Genomic DNA, 19,240 nt, shown 5'->3' on the forward strand with positions numbered 1-19,240 from the left:
GAGTTGTCATAAAATTAGGTTTCCTACTTCAGTGCATAAAATACATTGTAGAAGTGATTTGGGACCTGAAAAAATCCGACTGTATAATAAATACACTAAAAAGCGAAACATAACGATAGATAAAAGTATTAAAAAACGCTTGAATATTATTAAAGGTATTGGGAACGTAGATGGGCTGAGAAATAAATTATTATTATGGTTGGATCGTTTTATTAAATGAATCAAAAGCACTTTTAAAACATTTTTTATTTCATTTCATTATTGCAAACGAGTTCACTGCAGCCTACGTGCTATGAAGAAACTATTGTAACTCATAGACCATGAACCATACCGCGAATGCCGCCACTGTAAGCCACACGCCACATATTGTAAAGTTGCTACCTTTTTATTGCCCCGTCCGCAACAAGCTGTGCGACATTTCATTGTGTCCTGCTAAAAAATCAAGGACACGATAACTTCATCACATTTTCCACAGAGTAAAAAACCAACATATTCAATCCCGTGCATCTTATCTTGCCAATGCTACCTTTTACTTAGCATACAACGAACGCGACTTTGTGTGTTTAAGTGCAAAAGCGCGCTTTAAGTGCAAAAGATTAGCTGTATAGGCTACGTTCCCTTTGCCTGACCAATTGACGAATCAAACAGAAGTATATATTATAGGATTTACATATTAAGTGTATAATCTATGGGATTTACAAAATACATTTTACAAAAAAAGTTTATTTTGTACTCGTTCCCTGCTAACGTTCTGTGGTACGGTACTTATTCTGAAATTCTCGGATCATTCCCGACTGTAAATAAGGGATACACCACTTCAACATAAACCAATAGTTTAACATTATTCATTCAGTATTTAGTAGTTCCAATTTTTCATGTAGAGCGACAAAGATAAGACACCATACAGCCTAAGCTTTTGTTTCTGTTTTATGAAAAATTATAAGGAACGAAATGAAAAGAAGTTTTAATTTACGAAAATAATGGGCATGAAATCTGATGAAATGACATGTTAAACGATGGAATCTAGTCTCAGGAAAATTGTGGTAATTTACTGAGACTTAACAGTGGACTTTTTGGAAAATTTAGAGTAACTATGTCTAGTGATTTGATTCATTTTCCCATATTTGTGTACTTAAATAATAATAATACTTAAAGTTAATAAACTATCGTTATTGCACATTTAAGCCTGAAGAAACGCTAAATTAACAAAATAAAACAATTCACACAACTTCGTTTCTCGCGACTCCCGCGACCTGCAATAACTCAAAAATATTCATTCGTTTGCCAAGGCTAATGATGATAATGATATGTATATTAGGTTTTTTACATCACTCGTAAAACTTTTAAAAATACACTGTTAAATGTAATTAATTTATTGTGCTAGATGCTTTCACATTAAATTAGTCGGCACAGTTATTTATAGACGAACGGGTATAATGGTAAGCAGTGGATGTGGATGAGTCCTTGTATTGCTGATATGATTTTTTACTTCTTTGTCAGTGTAAGCGGATTAGTATAGATTAGTATATAACGGTGAGTGGCAACGGCGTCAAAAGTGCCAGGCAACAATACACAGCGAAACATGAGCCTAATACAGAATACGCTGCCGCAACCAATCTTCATATAAAAAGAAATAAAGATGTGGGGCTCACGGGAAATGTGTGGAAATCACTGCCTCCGCTGGCTTCTACAAGTACCTAGTAATTCATCATCCGCGCGATAGAAGTATTTTCCTATTTAGCTTCCTTTGTTTCTTGGGGCCGTTAAGTATAGAACATTTTACATTCGTTTTATAGTGTCTAAATAACTAGAGCTCTAACTCTGGATTGAACTACTTTACTATGCTACTATATGACAGTTTATTTATTGCATTACAATATCTGTTATCCTGCTCTTGAAATAAGAACGCAAGACCGCGTTTAAGTTACGATTTTCTATCAAAAATATATCGCAGTAGGACTCAATAATTTTTTTCTCCTACCTACGCCGATAGTTCGGTTTTCCTCCCGCTGTACAGGGAAGAAAGCCTAACTTTTCCTCCCGCTGTACAGGGAAGAAAGTGTAACTTTTCCTTCCTGGGTAGGTACAAGTGCGCATGCGCGTTAGTGTCTACGTCTGCTCTCACGCACCTAAAATTCTCCGCCATTGTTGTGCTCGGGTAATTAGCAATATTGTGTTTAGTGTAAAAGTGAAATAAACAAAATGCAATAAAATTTAATACTGAAGTATTAAACAAAGATGAGTTCTTCAGATAGTTATTATTCAATTTGTAGTAGAAAAACACACACAATGTACTAATTCAAGGGTTCCGATTACCTAGAGTCCATGTTTCGTTGGACAGTTATCCACGTCGTAGCAGTATCCGGTTTCAGTGTCCAGAACCGTTGTTCCGGGACAGTCGCACCTGGAGAATCCGCAAATCGTTCCCACTAGTACTTCTTCTGGATGCTCGCAAGTTCTTCGTGCTCTCCAATAAGATTCAGAGCAATTGCTCATCTGAACCACCATCCAGTCCGGGCAGACATCGACGCCTAAGCATTTTATAGTTATTTAAGAGCTAAACACTGAAAGACGGTGTTTTGATCGAACAGAGGATGTGCCTTTAAAGCGGCGTCGAATTTACAAAACATGTTAATTATTCTCTATCTTATCTTATACCTTTAAACGAGTAGTTCTTGTATATTATATAATCTGAATCTCGGAAACGGCTCCAACGATTTTCATAAAATTTAGTATACAGGGGATTTCGGGGGCAATAAATCGATCTAGCTACGATTTATTTTCAGAAAATGTTGTTTTATTCGTGTTTTCAATAATCAACTCTTCCCGACATCTATTGGCGAATAATAGTACTATTTTTCTTAATTGAGGGCAACTAACCGCTTTAAAGACACAGCAAGATGGCGTTATCGAAAAAAAAAACGAGCAAAGCTCGGTCATCATCTAGTTATCCGTAAAAGAATATATTTTAATAATATTGCTCTAAATTCCATTCGATAGGTTCGTAATGTCTCGGACCTGAGTTAAAACAGTGGTTGGTAACCTTGTCAACCAAATTAGCCATATGTTTGGCTGTTTAGACAATTGAAATTTATTTAAAGTGCCATTTTTTTAAACATACATTTTTTTATAATTTTGTGTTTCAAAAATGTTTACTCTCTCTTACAAGCAAGATAATAAGTAACATTCCGTGCCTGGACTAAACATTTCGTGTAAGAGCCATAGTTAATGAGTCAAAGAGCCTTATGGGGCTCGCAAACCCTGGGTTGCCGACTACTGCCTTCAAAAGCATTTAGTGCTTTTCCGATACCTTCCGATTTGTTGTATTGTGAATTTTAGTGCAAATAGCTAGGATTTACTGAACGTGACTTAATGCGAAAGACACATCGTAAAACTATTCATTTAAGTCATCTTGTTTCTTAAATTATTTTAACAATGTCTTTAAGATTTGAATGAGTTGTCTAGTAACAATGTATGTACATAGATAAAATATTTATAATTGAACCTCAACAAAACAACATACTACATCATTTCACGTATAATTTTATGCATATTAAATTGTAACTATTTTAGTTATTTAGTAATAATACTCACAAGAATCATTATGCCACAAGCAATTAAATACAGTGGATTTATTATAACATGATGCATTCACTAAGTGGAGAATAAAAACTATCCACACTAACATTATAAGACGTTCTGACTTTCGCCTCTAGAAAATAGACCCTTTATAGTACGTGAAGTGTGATGATGATCTCATTATTGTTTAATTTTAATTATGAATGAGTAATAGTGAGATTGTTTTAGAACATTCCAGAGACAATTAGATAAAGTTAACTGTCTTTCAATGGCTGTTTGTGTGATTAATTGATAATAATTGACAATAGACTCGAACAAACTCTTCTTTACTCAACTGTCTTTGAGGAAAGAGCAGTTTACGGTTTTTTTTTTTTTTATTTTTTTTTTTTTTATTGCTTATATGGGTGGACGAGCTCACAGCCCACCTGGTGCCACCAGCATATCTTTCAGGTTGAGCCCGTGAGCTCACCTACAAGTCCGCGCGAATGTAATGTTATCTATTTTTTTTTTTTTCTCATGTATTATATTTTTTTTTATTGCTTAGATACGAGCTCACAGCCCGCCTGGTGTTAAGTGGTTACTGGAGCCCATAGACATCTACAACGTAAATGCGCCACCCACCTTGAGATATAAGTTCTAAGGTCTCAGGTATAGTTACAACGGCTGCCCCACCCTTCAAATCGAAACGCATTACTGCTTCACGGCAGAAATACGCGGGGCGTTGGTACCCACCCGCGCGGACTCACAAGAGGTCCTACCACCAGTAAAAACCTAAGCAATAAAAAATTAATAATTAACGGCCGTCTGGTGTAGTGGTAAGTGACATGGTCACTACACAAGGGGGTCGCGGGTTCGAATCCCGCCAAGGGAAGATATTTGTATGATAAATATAAAATGTCTTTTCCAGGGTTTTGGATGTATATTAAATATATGTTTGTGTATAATAAAAATCTTACATTTATTTCCGTTATCTGGTACCTGTAACACAAGTTCTTTACGAACATATCAAGGGATCAGTTAACGTGGCGTGTTTGTTAGTAAATATTTATTTATTTATAATAGGTACACATTTTACAAATACATTGTAATCTTAAATCCCGATTCATAATCATAAAACTTTGTTTCTAACGTACCTATAAGCGAATCGCAGGTCCGTACAAGCACACCACAATGGTAACAAAGCGTTTATCTATCGGCCGAGTAAACATGCGTGTTGTATTAGTTTTGTTTATTCAGTTTATCTCCGTGCAAATAAACGATGATACGGGATATGGGTTGGTACCAGGAAATTTTTGTAAGTAATTTATTTAGATGTGTTTTTCATAGCAGCATTTTTTTGAAGTTTCGACGTAAGGGCAACTGTCAAACGCATTTAAATGCGCACTAAAGCTTAATTAGTAAAGCCACGGGTCAGCTATCCACCGACCTAGTTTATGAACTGTGATGATCCCAATGAGAGTTTTGAATCCCAGTCGACAAACTGTTTTTTTATTGCCTTTATAAGCGACCTCAATGCCAGAGACATAGTCAAGCCGCTTCTTACTGTTGAGAACACTACGCAAACCTCGTCTGAATAGAGACATGGCACAACGCTGATATTAACTAGCAAGCCCAAACTTCATGTGTTAAGACGCTCGTATTGGGTAGATAAATATCGGAACTTCTAGGTCCATCGTCCGGACTCAGGACAACTTATGATTGGATGCGTGCCGCTAATAACTTAACTAGCTGAATTTGTTAAAAAACATTTTTATTCTTGTAATAGGTCACAAAGAAGTCAACACTTTGAAGAGTTTTTATCCAAATTGCGCCCTGTATTTTACTAGTAGTGGGGCGTATTGTGAGCTCGTACGCGTAGTTACCACCATCCTACCTATTTCCACCGCGAAGCAGTTATGCGTTCCGTTTCGAAGGGTGAGACAGCCGTTGTAATATAGAACTGAGACTTAGAACTGATACCTCAAAGTGGGTGCGGCATTTACGATGATGATATCTGAGCTCTGGTAACCACTTAACACTTGTATTACTGGTGGTAGGACCTCTTGTGAGGCCGCGCGGGTGTGTACCACCACCCCGCCTATTTTCTGCCGTGAAGCAGTAATGAGTTTCGGTTTGGAGGGTGGGGCAGCCGTTGTAACTATACTTGAGACCTTAGACCTTATATCTCAAGGTGGGTGGTGCATTTACGTTGTAGATGTCTATGGGCTCCAGTAACCACTTAACACCAGGTGGACTGTGAGCTCGTCCACCCATCTAAGCAATAAAAAAAACAACGAGGTGGACCGCTTAAAATTTATATTAAATTTTTAATTTATGGTGGGCCTTGAGTTCATCAACCGTCTAAGCAGTGCAACAAATATGCGGACTCAAGAAACCAGTAGCCACTATCTAAGCTCGTCTGTGCAAATCGTTTGAGAAAAAAAAAAAACTTCATTTCGCATGATGCATACTGAACATGCAATGACTGCGTAACCATTGCAAAAGTCAAAACTTGAATGACTTGAACGAGATGAGTCGTTAGCAGTTTATGCCTTTAATGGTGGTTAAGTCGTGATTAATTATATGCTCGTTTAATCAGAGATGGGCTCATCGACCGTATCCGAGTGGACCATATTTGGCATCGACGCTAGAACATATTTTTACTTAGAACATAAAACATAATTATTTTACACCATATATTGTTAACTTAATATTGTTTTATTTGGAAAAAATATTTTGGAAGATGCTTTACCTTGCTATGATTTAAATGTAAGATTGGGATAAGTTGGATATAGTCGCTTTGTGTTAAGCTCTGAAACAGATGATGCGGTTTAGATTTGAATCCACATTTTGATGGATATTAATAGATATTACTAAATATAATAATAAATCGGTCCAGCCGTTTCGGAGTCTATGGGTAATATACACCCGTGGGCTTTTGTTTAAATAGATATTAGTAGAACAGGTACCGTTTTTAATTATGCTTATGTATATGCATTTTAATTATGCTTATGTAATGTATATTATGTATATTTATGCACAAACATAATTAAAACATAAAAACACAAACAAAAAATATTTATGCCGAAAAAACGTTCATTAACGACTTCAAGTGTGGAACGACGCCCACTGAGTTTCTCGTCGGATCTTCTCAGTTAGCCGCGTAAGGTGATAGATTCTGCAAAGCACTGCTCTTGCTAGGGCTAGTGCTAGCAAATTCTCTCAGGTTGAGCCCGTGAGCTCACCTACCCGACCGGACGTAACTGGGATAGCCCTTTAGGCTAGGTAGGGGAAAGAAATAATGGATTTTTTTTATTGCTTAGATGGGCGGACGAGCTCACAGCCCACCTGGTGTTAAGTGGTTACCAGAGTCCATAGACGTCCACAATGTAAATGCGCCATCCTCTTTGATATATAAGTTCTAAAGTCTCAGTATAGTTACAACGGCTGCCCCACCCTTCATACCGAAACGTATTACTGCTTCACGGCAGAAATAGGCAGGTTGGTGGTACCTACCCGTGCGGACTCACAAAAGGTCCTACTACCAGTAACGAGATGAAACTTATAAATTTGCAGGTTCAGTTATTATTGTCTTGAGCTCGTATGGATAGGTAATACCTACTACCGTTCGGTCTATTTCTGCTGGAAAGAACACGTTCATGTATAATAAGGTAAAGATAAAAAGATATACTTTTTCAAAACAATTGCGACCCCGATCTCATGTCTCAAAGTTGGCCGTATTGAAATTGTGATGTATGTATATCGTATCGGAACATTTACGAAAAAAGAAATATTTCAAGCGGCTACGTACGACATCGCAGACAGCACCAGAAAAAAAAGTGGACATTATTTAACCCATAATTACCGTATTTTTGATCTGCAAACTATTTTAAAAGCTTTAAATAAAAAAATGGGTTCGCGGTGATTCACGCCGAGATACTTTCACAAAAAATTAAAGAGCAGGTACCTAATTTACAACTCCGACTTTAAACATAATATTCTTCTACGGGTCTTTCATCATGGGTTTGCGTCTGTGGGTTTGGTTTTTTGTTTAAAACATTGTCTTACGTTAAATGCACGAAACTGCTAGTCATAATCTTTTCAAACGTCTGTTTATTTGGTGACAAAATATAAGTTTGATTGTAGTCGAATAATCAATAACGGTATGTTTTCGTTACTATTTCGTTATAGTATTCCATTCGTATTTTTATCAATAACAGGATAGATAAATTTTAAAAACTATCAGGTACAAAACGCAGATAGTAATAGTCCGCTAATCCTGCATTTATGGTTAAAAATAAATTTTAACAATTTAGAAAAATACAACAATAGTTACAATTATTCACGCATTGTAAAATTTAATTACTAACTGTTTACAAAACTTGACGACAAGAAATTTTAATGCTTTATAAAAACTACGTTACGCACACGTACGACTACGACGAGCTTTCCCGCCAAAGATAAAAAGCTCTGGAACACGGTAAACAATAAAATAGTTACAGTAGTGGAGTTTAAAGTTGATTTTACAAGAACTGAATTATCTTAAATGACCACACATCATAGCTTCGAATCATCTGTCTCGCTTCGTTTCCGTTAGCGCCATCTCTTTCAAAACTTAAATCAGTTAGAATTTGTTGTTCGTTTGGGGCTGACGTTCGTTCGTCTATTGAATTTGTTTACATGTTGTAAACAATTTGATATTTTAATGGCAAAGACATTTCTCTTGTATAATGTGACAATCAAACAGTGATCAGACTCTCCTTGTTTTTAATATCCGTAAATAATTATTTAAGATGAGATTTGCGCGGCTGTTTTTCTTCGTTGTTTTGGTTTTGGGACTGTCGTGCAGTGCGGGGGCGGGAGTCATTGGTGATCAATGCGACTGGATTGGCAGGTATGCTGATGAAAGTTTTTCTTTATCTATTGTTTTGTTTATGACCAACTTCCTAGAGTTCCAGGTTACAATCAACTTACCAATCTAGGATTTCTTTCTATGTTATTGGAAATATATAAGACACAAGAATAATTTTAGACTCTGGGCCAGAATCGAGCCTGGATTTCTACAGTAGTTACGAAACAGCGACCGGGTGAAATAAAGTAATACTTGTCTCATGTCTGTAGTCACCGGGTAAGCTTTAGATTTCTTCCCTTTTTCCCTTTATTCTATTAAATAGCTATGGACCGCGGTTTCAACACTAACGCGTTCCATTTTTCCGGGTTAAAGGGTGGCATGTGTCGCTCTCTGGTACAAGTCGATTTGTTGATCTTGATGATCGTAAAATCTCCAACCAGCGAACACACTGTTGTAATTACTATAGCAGATTAAAGCGGCGTTGTCCGGGTTATGCAAGTTGCTCTCATTAGTGATTAAAGTATCATATTGTTTTTCATCCGGGTTATAGACTGAACCGCTCAACCATTTTAGCGAGATAAGGAACAAACAGACAAACTGACAATTACTATATTGAGATAGTCAAATTAATTTTGTAATGAAAATAAAGCATTCAAAAAGTAAAATGAATACTGAATATTTCAATACCCCCTGAGTATATTTTTTGCCATTTTTTTAGTTCTTTGTCTAATTTTAGTTTAGGTTGACCACTAAAATGAATATGTTTGTAAATTACATTCTCAAATATCACATCACATTTGCTTAAAGTAAATGCACTATACATTTATACATTGACTATTTGTTTAAGGTAAATGCACTATTGTATACTAATTGAAAAGGATTCTGTAAGTTGAAATGAGGCCGTCAGCTCAAAAGTGGCCTAACCCACAATTCATAATCACGTTTATGTATTGCAATTTATTTAAAACATAATAGATTTTGATGCAAAATCGGCCTATCCTTAGTTTTAAACCATAGATAACAGATGATTTTGAAAACATCATTTTATCGCGTATTTTTTTGCCTACGAAATATTGTTAAGGTCGAATCGAACCTCATTATCTCCACTGACTATGGTAAACTTAGGCCACTATTGCGCTGACGGCCTCAAATATTTCCATCTGGAATTTTTCGTTTCATCTCAGACGATTGAGTTTGTTCCTTGCCCGAGGCGGTGACGATCTTCGACCGCAATTTGCCAATAAAGCCAACGTTGCAATATCCATTTAACTGATTATAAATTATTAACATGATGGCGTGTTTTGAATAGGTGGAATGTATGATTGTTTTTAAAACATTACGTTTATAAATTTCATTAGTGCACAGTCCTTGGGATCTAAAAAACGGTGCGTGCATGTTGGATTTCATAGTAGGATAAGCTTTAAAACATGCGCTATGTTTTTCAAGTGGTACATACTTGATTTTATTTATTTCCTAACCAAAAAAAAACTAATATAAAAATAGTGCCGACTGTCTTCGAATTAAAACCTAGAAACGCCTGAACTAATTACGATATAATTAATATAATACGAATATTACGATAAAATAAATAATACATAGTTTAAAAAACAAAAAAAAACACGTTTTATATAAAATTCAACTAAAAAATAGAAAATAAATTTTAATAAATTTTAATTGAAAATGGTGTAAAAAATATACATTTTATTGTTAAAAAAAGTGTGGGGTGCTTTTTAAGATATTATTGAACTACACAAACCACATATAATATGCTTACCTGCTTCATTCGTTTCCAAAACATAATTTATGTATAATGTATTATGTATAATAGAATGTTGCCAGCCAAAGGATAATTGAAAATAGGTAGTTTAACTCTTTCCTGACTAAAACATTTAAATGTGACATTGACAAAACTTGTTTAACAGTTTAGATAGTAAGAAGGAAAAAAAAACTAGTTATTTGAGATTTTAACTATCTATATTGTAATTTTATAACTTATATACGAATAAGACAAATTCATGTGTCCGAATACTTCACTGTATACAAATAAATTAATAAACATTCATTGACGTCAACGCACAGTAAAATGAAGGACATAATTGAGTTAATGCATTACTAAACCGGATATGATGGTGTATCGGAGGGTCGATTACGGAACAAAATCAACAAGTTTGGTTTCCCATTCCCCGGGGTGGCGTGGGAAACCTATGGAGAAAATGTTCTCGCCATCCCCCGTGTAATGGCCACGTGACCCCTCCGGGGTAGCTATTATCTTTGCATTTATTACTTAATTTATAAATAAGCGGTGGGAAGTTATGACTGGCTTCGTTTCAATATAAAGCGACACAAGGTAATGAAAAACATAGTATTCGCAATAAGAAGTATTACGGAGATGTAATATTTCAACAAAACTATAATAAAATAGATATTATCTAATATTTAATGATTTGAGAGTATTTTTAGATTTCGATCACTTACTCATTTATTATGTGTTAGATCGCACCCACGTCTATACGATTCACCACGTATCAATCCTTCCTCTCAGTTTAAACAGTATTTATGTACATACATAATGTCTGACGGCTTGTTTGAATGCAATGAAGACTGAGTGGACAGCAAAACTTTACTCCTACTCAAACGGTAATGTTCAAGATTAATTGCACCCCATTATGAATTATTTCTTTAGTTGTATTATGTATTAAAGAAAAAAAATCTAAACTAAATACGTCGTTTTTATGGGCACAAATCGACTTTTAAAAAGGACTTTTTAACTTATGTAATGGTAATGAAAATATTTTAGAAAATAGTTGATCAACTGTCAATAAAATAAAATGAGAATATCATGAATGCAGTCGAAGTGACAACACAAAAACTACTGGTCAGATCTTAATCAAATTAAATAGGAACTTCAGCATACAAATAACAGGCACAAAAAATAATAATTAAAAAAAAAATTCGGCATGAAAAGAATACAAGAGGCGGCCGCAAAAAGCAGATCGAGTGTCAATGTACCAGCATTTGTTGTCGCGTATTGTGCCAGATTGAAGTTCGTATATTAATATTTATTAGGGAGAGCTGAGTGAACGAGGGGACGGAGATCTGTTTATTATAATATCCTCTTCGTATTATAACACGTTCGCACGATATGCGCACCAATCCTGATTGGTGCCCTACCTCGATTGGTGTTGGTCCTTATCACAAACACTACAAACACTTGGAACTTCGAATGTCTTTTGTTACCATACTAATAATCGCTATATAATCTGTAGTTTATGAATTTAGGCCATGAAAATTGCTTTTGAAACTAGTGTATTTGTTATTGGCGATAAGTACGACGAATTGTGCCCGTTTCTATTGCGAACTAGTCACGTATTTCGGCCGATACTAAAAACAGACCTGACCTCTAGACCTATGGTGGTATTAGCGTTGTGATGTGTCCAGTAATCACTTAACAGATGGGCCGTGTGTGAGCCCTTCTGTAGATCGAGAGCACTAATTAGATCTAACGACTGACACTTTGAGTTAGGAAGTGAATGAGCAATTGTCAACGAAAGAGAAATACAGACTTGCCGAATAAAATGTAAACAAGTTTTTGATTTTTCCACAGTTTCATTTGAATAAATAATGGTAAACTAAAAAAACACGCTTTCATAGAAAATAGAAAGTAAATGTATTGTGAAAAAAGCGTGGGATGCTTTTTAAGATAGGTACCTATTATAAAAATAATAATCGTTCTACTCATATCTGTCAATAAAATATTTGTAACTATTGAAACCACGCACCCCGAGACAAACAGAAACGCATTACTGCTTCGCTGCAGAAATAGGCGGGGTGGTGACACCTAGCCGTGTGGACTAATAACATGCCTTATCACTTATAAAATGGATAAAAGTCGTATGTATTACTGTGAGAATGAATAATGATATTTCTTCAGAACAATTATAGAAGGAAGTACATTATAATGGATTTCAACAGTAAATCGTCACATCTGTTTTCAATATATGGACTAAAATAAATACGCGTATATCAGTATGTATGTAGGTATGTATAATAAACGGAATATTTTTTGCGGTTTCGCTTCCCTGAATTGACCTACATAATATTGGGTTAACCGCGAAAACGGAAGCAGTTATCTCAGTGCCTGTATCGGGCAGTTACGATAAATAATCACAGGGCAGAGCCGGCGCTGACGGAATCCCACGACGGCCATCTGGTGTGCGACGTTAGCACATCACGAATCCAACATAAATAGCATCATCACCTACCATTTTAATTCGCAATTAGCGTATGAGATCGGGCTAGCGTAACTTTTCACATGGGACGAAGGTTGTGGGAACAACACGCTTCGTTACACGCCGAGGAACCTACACATGTTGCTGGATGAAATCACGGTTATTTTTGAGCGACGATTGTTTTTATTCGTCCGCCAATTGAGGGCAATCAGCGACACGTGCTCCGCCCGAGACGTTCGCCTCAAACATTCATTGAGCTTGTTGATTCGTCTCCTCGTCGATTCGTGTAGTTGCTGCTACCATCACCCGCCTGAGCGTTGACTTCGTAAGATTTTTAATTGGCCACGAATTTAAATAAACTACGCGCAATTGGTATGATTTGGTTGAATCAGCATGTTAAAAGTTAATTGTAGGAAGCAAATTGTGTAATTGGTATTTGGAACATTACAAAAACTAAAGAAATAACAACATACAGACTTGGTCATACAGTATAACTACTGACTATTGTGTTGAGGGTCGTGGGTTCGATTCCCACATCGAGCAAACATTCGTGTGATGAATAGGTTTGTTTGCTGTTCGTCTGGGTGTTTATTATCCATATATGTCTATATTTAAAGGTATATAAGTATGTATGTCAGTGTCTGGTACCCATTGTTATGTGTATCCTTATTTGGGGCTTAATGCCCGTGCGTGATTTCCTTCTCATTTATTTATTATTGTCATTTATTTATTTATACACGGACCCCAAATCAAAATATGTCAAAGATTTTGCCTCTAGTCGTAGTCAGGATCAATAAAAACTCATTTTTAAGTAAAAGTATTAGTAAGTTGAATTGAACTTGATTGAATTGAAATTCTGATCAACATTTCTGCATATATTTTTTTTGCATAAATTTGCTGGACGAGCTCATAACCCATCCGGTGTTTAGTGGTTACCGGAACCCATAGACACCTAGGTACATCGTAAATTCCGCCACCCACCTCGGGATATGAGTTCTAAGGTCTCAGTATAGTTACAACGACTGCCCCACCCTTTAAGCCGAAATGTATTACTGCTCCACGGCAGAAATAAGTAGGGTAGTGGTACCTACCCGTACAGATTCACTAGATTTCCTACCATCACTATAAATTATAATACATATAGGAAAACCAGTAAATATTATAATTTCTATAGACAATATTACTATGACACTAAAGATCGCTGCAGTCTATAGTGGTGTATACTGTATACACTCTATGTACCTATTATACATCACAAGCAGTTGAATATATCAGCCTAAATCACACAAGATAAATACGAATGTAGGAGTGCGGTCAAACTTATAAGTGCCTAAATCTATACTAATATTATAAAGAGGAAAGATTTGTTTGTTTGTTTGTTTCGAATAGGCTCCGAAACTACTGGACCGATTTGAAAAATTATTTTTCCATTAGAAGCCGACATTGTCCCTGATGAACATAGGCTACTTTTTAAAAAAAAAAATTTTTTTTGTTTCATGTGTGTTTTAATGTTTCCGAAGCGAAGCGAGGGCGGGTCGCTAGTAATTTATAAAGTTATTAATTTAAAAATTCTACAAATACGCCAAGCAGAATAAACCTAATAGATAGCGATAGATAGATCGATAGCAGGAAAGTTTCAATTGAAATTAAACTTTGTTCCTATACTTTGGAATCAGTTTGTTTATTGATGTCCATAAGCAGTGAGCTTATCGTCAGATCAGCCATCAACTATATAACTTCGAAGGCAACTACGATGAAGATACCTTAAAATAAACAAGTAAATAAAACTAATTGTTGTGTTCGTGATAATATCTTTTGTATGTTATGCCTATAACCTATAGATGAAATTGATAAAGACAAGCTTGGCGTGCTCGTCCTTACTTAACTTCACTTTGTTCTCACCAGGTGTTTACACAAAACTAGATGTGTTCGTAGTAAATGTCTTATATAGAACCCCAGAATGACGTTCCATTGTAGTGTAGTACATAGAAGTCATGTAATTTGAATTCGAACTATAAACTCCCTGTCATGGTGACCCTGCCAGGATATGAAAACAACTGTCTTGTCCGAGTGTTGGGTTAATACTCCTCTCTTATTACAAATTACATGACTTATATGTACCACACTACACCATGTCATTTGTAGTTCATGTTTCTTTAGAGGTCCTTTTGCTGTGACGATTATTGTCTATAAAATATATAATAATAGTATATATATTATAATCTACATCGAATCAAAGCTACATAGAGCCGTCGCTGATGTTAATTTTAAAACTTCTTTAATAAACTCATTATCTGACCAAATACGCTACGCTTAATTATCAAGCGATCCGAACTTAAAACTGTTACCTATCTATGAAGCTTGAGGTTCTTGGAATGAAACGTAGCCAACTAATTAACAGCGAATTGTTCGTCGGTATTGTATAAGGAGTATCGATTGAAGGCGCTCTTTGTTCTGTGTGTGTATTTTTTCAATTCGTTCGTCGGGGTCCGTTATTCAGGCCGTACAGCAATTAGGGAGGTGATAACTACAAACCAAGATGGTGGGCGGTCAAATCTGAGATTTGATAAATGTCTATTTTAAGATTTCTCTTTTTAATAAACGTTCGGCGCTTTGTAATTCTCGCTATCGTATTATAACGTAAGTAATTACTGGTGTCTTTTATGTTATGATGACAGCATGCAGTTAACGTGAAAATATTGTTTTTTTTTTGTTATTATAAACCGTAACAATGCTGTTGGCGTTTTAAATTTCGATTGCGAAAAAGTGTGTTTCGAAATTTCGATTTTTTAGCGTTTTAAGAAATAAAGAATTTTGGGTTCAGCGCGACCTTTTGAATAATGTATTAGGCGAGACTGGACTATCGTTGCTAAGGGCGCATAAGCGAGTGGGACATCGCGCCGTCGCACGAGCTGCATTTTAATGTTCCTCGATTTTTTGACTGACCGGTTATACACGCATATAAAATAAAATTAACTAATCAACCAACATCATTCCAACGAATTACTAAAACACCCAATTAATTTATACGTATAAAAACGAAATCTTGGCATCAAAGTGGACTACGACGATACGGTGATTTAGCTCCAAATTTTATTCTTAACTATACACTAAAATTTGAAATATGATATAATAAAATATGCAAAATGCATGTTAATAACGTTGCGCCGCTAATGAGGCGGCACGGGCCGGTCCGGTGCTACGTAATTTGAGTCTGTTCAATCGATGCGTGGTCGCCGGACAGGTTTGTCTCCGGACGCGACGCCGATCGAACCATAGGCATCTGTCTTGTGATGTCTCGCATGCACGCATCCTGAGGAAGTGAAGCAGATTTTGTATTTAAAAAACTTAATAGAGACAAAAAGAAAAAAAAAGTGTGTGTGTGTGTGTTGAAGTCACACACGGCAGAAGTGAAACTTATAAATAAGATATAGATATACTGACTATCCCACTACACAGGAGCATACATATGGACAATGTTTAGTGGACGATAGTGGGGATGCTACGAAGAGTCGCACAAAGAGGAGACCGAGAACGTCTAATGTGTTCCATCTCATTCTCTCGCCGGCTGAATCCTATACATTTATGTGTTTGTGTCTCTATGGACTTATTTTTTCGTTTCATCGAGTTTCAAATCACAACGATTCTAAAGAAGTTTCACTTAAAAAAAATATAAAAACGGGCGCTTGCTTTGGCATTAATAGCACAAATTCTGCATGACAATTTGGATTGGTCATCGGTTATCTGCAAACAGAAAGGCGAATAAAACGGGGACCGACAGTAAATATTGCAAAAAATATACACGGCGGACCCATAAACAATTGTAAATGGCAACTGCCGGAGGCTTCGTCCGTCGCTCCATTTATAGCCTCTCGCAATCTCAACTGTAAAAAAATAACTAAAGATTTCTTTAGAGAAACGCTCTTTTAATATTAAATTTCACTGGTGGTAGGACCTCTTGTGAGTCCGCGCGGGTAGGTACCACCACCCTGCCTATTTCTGCCGTGAAGCAGTAATGCGTTTCGATTTGAAGGGTGGGGCAGCCGTTGTAGCTATACTTGAGACGTTAGAACTTATGTCTCAAGGTGGGTGGCGCATTTACGTTGTAGATGTCTATGGGTTCCAGTAACCACTTAACACCAGGTGGGCTCTGAGCTCGTACACCCATCTAAGCAATTAAAAAAAAAACAGTTTCTAAAGCAGACATGTTCGCATTAATATCATCGATTAAGTAATACATTTAATAGACAGATTGTAACTACTTTATCGAAACATCCATTTCGCTTTGGTGATCTCTTGAATTAATCGAAACAAAAATACGGTAGAAAGAAATGTAGGTAATGGTGACAGTTCTTTTCTTATTCGAATCTTAAATCTTTGTGTTCACATTACGGCAGGAATAACAGATAACGTTGGCGACATAACAATGGGTGCGGGCTTACGCTGACCTGATCGTTAGATCTTACCCGATAAACGATAAATTGACTTTGAGTTCCTTAATAGGACAGAACAGAGTATTATTACAGCGTTCTTGTACACCAAAAACAGACATAATAAAAGCAATTAGAGCTTAGAGCCACTCATAATACACATTTGAACTAAAAATTTAAAGAAATCTTTCTTTAGAAATATTTACCTTAAGCTTGATGTAATTAAAAATACATTTACTGTAAAGTATGTGAAACGGACTTTGTAAAGTGGTGTTTGTAAGGGTTGTTTGTCTTTCAGTTGGAATTTTCGAGCCTTATCTATACTTCTATACTTAATATTATAAAGCTGAAGAGTTTGTTTGTTTGAACGCGCTAATCTCAGGAACTACTGGTTCGATTTGAAAAAAAAAACAGTGTTAGATAGCCCATTTATTGAGGAAGGCTATAGGATATATAACAATTCGCTAAGACTAATACAAGCGGAGCACCAATAAAGAATATTTCAAAATCGGGGTTTTTTGCCTTTTGAGAGCTTACCTGTGTGTGCTGCAGAAACGGTTAAAGTTTCGCTAAAATAATTTAAGACAGAATTGTTCCCCTTTAAAAGATCTAAAAAAAGTCCGTGACAGCATATGTCTATATATTAAGGTTGGCTCACTATAACGTTTATCATGCTAACCAAATTTGTTCTAAAATAAAGCATTATTTGTGAACTATTCCACGCGGACGAAGTCGCGGGCAAAAGCTAGTATTATATTAATACATATTTATACAGGAATAACATTCGTATCGTTTCTTTTTAGTCTTATTAAAAGAAAGACCGAAGAAAAAAATCGGAGATTTTCGTGCAAGCTTTCTTCGGTTTGTCAGTTACTAATTTTATTGGTTTTGATGAAGTCTGCGCTCTCTGACTCCGTGTTGTTCGATTACACCCTGTAGCTTTAATATCTATCTTTCTTCTTATTCTTTAATGTGTTTGTAATTAAATAAATTATTTTAAGTTACCTGCTTAATTCGAAAAACAGTGATTCGCGAAAAGATATTCAATAATATTAAGAGATAAGTTCAGATAAGTAAGCTTTGCGTTCTTTGGAAATACATGTTTTTATATTATCTGTTCATAGTTAATGATAACAACTTAATAATATAATAAAAATATTGTAAATTATAACATGAGATTTTAAACCAAAGAGAGATTGAGATTTAAAAAGGAATATGTATTCGAATGACGTGTTATAATTTCTGCGCGACGAGGAAACCTTTGGATTATTAAAATAATTAATCGTGATGGTACGTGATAATGTTTCACAGTTGATATGATACTAGTATAGTACTAGATAGTATATTGATTACCAATGGCAGTCATTTAAAGTTATAAATTTTATATGGAAATAAAATTGATTTTAAAAACTACGATTCCAATAATGTGACTAAAAAAAAAGAAATTATAATCAATACCGTGACTTTTTCTAAAGAGCATTAGAGTGCTAGTGTGATTACCTGACGTGTCGTCGGATTTATGACCGGTCCGGTAGACGGCTTAGCTACCACAATAAGAGGAACACGACCGCTGGTGCTTTTCACACCTTCGTGTTTGGGCTGTGCGTTAGCGTTGACGCCTCGTGTGTGCCTACCCTTAATGCTCGCGTCTTTACTGTACATAACGTGTGTTTATTATGTGAACTATGTACTATTGTTATTGGAAACGGAATACATATCTGAACAATTTCGATATTCGTTTTGAAGTCACGAATACTTTTTATAATATGTTGTCTATATATTAATACGTGAAGCAAAAACTTTGTAGCCCTTTTTACGAAAATTGCGCGGACGGAGAAGTATGGAATTTCCCACACTTATAGAGAATATAGAGAATTAGTGCAGAATGTTAATATTTTTTGTAATTTTTCATAATAAATACATTTAATCAATAAATAAAAACATTACACGTACAACCATGTCTTTGACACACACACGCATGCATACTATTTGTTAAACTTTTCTTATTGCATAAAGTCTGTGATCATATTGAGAATAGATGAAATTTAATATTGTTTGTCTTTACTCATATTTTCAACTAAAGTGTAGTCTTGGCGAAATCTGTAATAATAGATTGACAATAGACTCATAATAGTGTACAAACTTATAATTTCAAATTAATTATAGTCAAA

General features: G+C 35.6%; 2 protein-coding genes and 1 long non-coding RNA gene across 5 annotated transcripts in view; 1 reads left to right on the plus strand and 2 right to left on the minus strand.

Annotated features, from left to right (window-relative positions):
• LOC149501113 (uncharacterized) overlaps positions 1 to 19,240 on the minus strand; it is a 271,222-nt gene that overhangs the window by 26,294 nt on the left and 225,688 nt on the right. The window lies entirely within an intron of this gene.
• LOC149501114 (uncharacterized) lies at positions 35 to 3,889 on the minus strand. 3 transcript variants are annotated; one of them, XM_089734398.1, is made up of 3 exons: positions 3,595 to 3,889; positions 2,317 to 2,531; positions 35 to 65 (listed from the first exon to the last, which is right to left on the minus strand). In XM_089734398.1, exons 1-2 carry the CDS (start codon positions 3,686 to 3,688, stop codon positions 2,317 to 2,319), a joined length of 309 nt encoding a protein of 102 aa, XP_089590524.1. In that variant the 5' UTR covers positions 3,689 to 3,889; the 3' UTR covers positions 35 to 65. The 3 variants fall into 3 exon arrangements, with proteins under 3 accessions (XP_089590524.1, XP_089590522.1, XP_089590523.1); XM_089734396.1 differs by lacking the exon at positions 35 to 65 and adding an exon at positions 197 to 429; XM_089734397.1 differs by lacking the exon at positions 35 to 65 and adding an exon at positions 197 to 432.
• Positions 8,181 to 19,240, plus strand: part of LOC114253313 (meteorin-like protein) — a 45,169-nt gene continuing 34,109 nt past the window's right edge. The window contains exon 1 of the mRNA XM_028188146.2: positions 8,181 to 8,452. Coding sequence (XP_028043947.2) covers positions 8,352 to 8,452 — 101 coding nt within the window. The 5' untranslated portion in view covers positions 8,181 to 8,351. The remainder of the gene's footprint in view (positions 8,453 to 19,240) is intronic.

The sequence above is a fragment of the Bombyx mandarina genome, chromosome 17 (assembly GCF_030267445.1).
Source record: "Bombyx mandarina strain Sakado chromosome 17, ASM3026744v2".
NCBI classification, from domain to species: domain Eukaryota; kingdom Metazoa; phylum Arthropoda; class Insecta; order Lepidoptera; family Bombycidae; genus Bombyx; species Bombyx mandarina.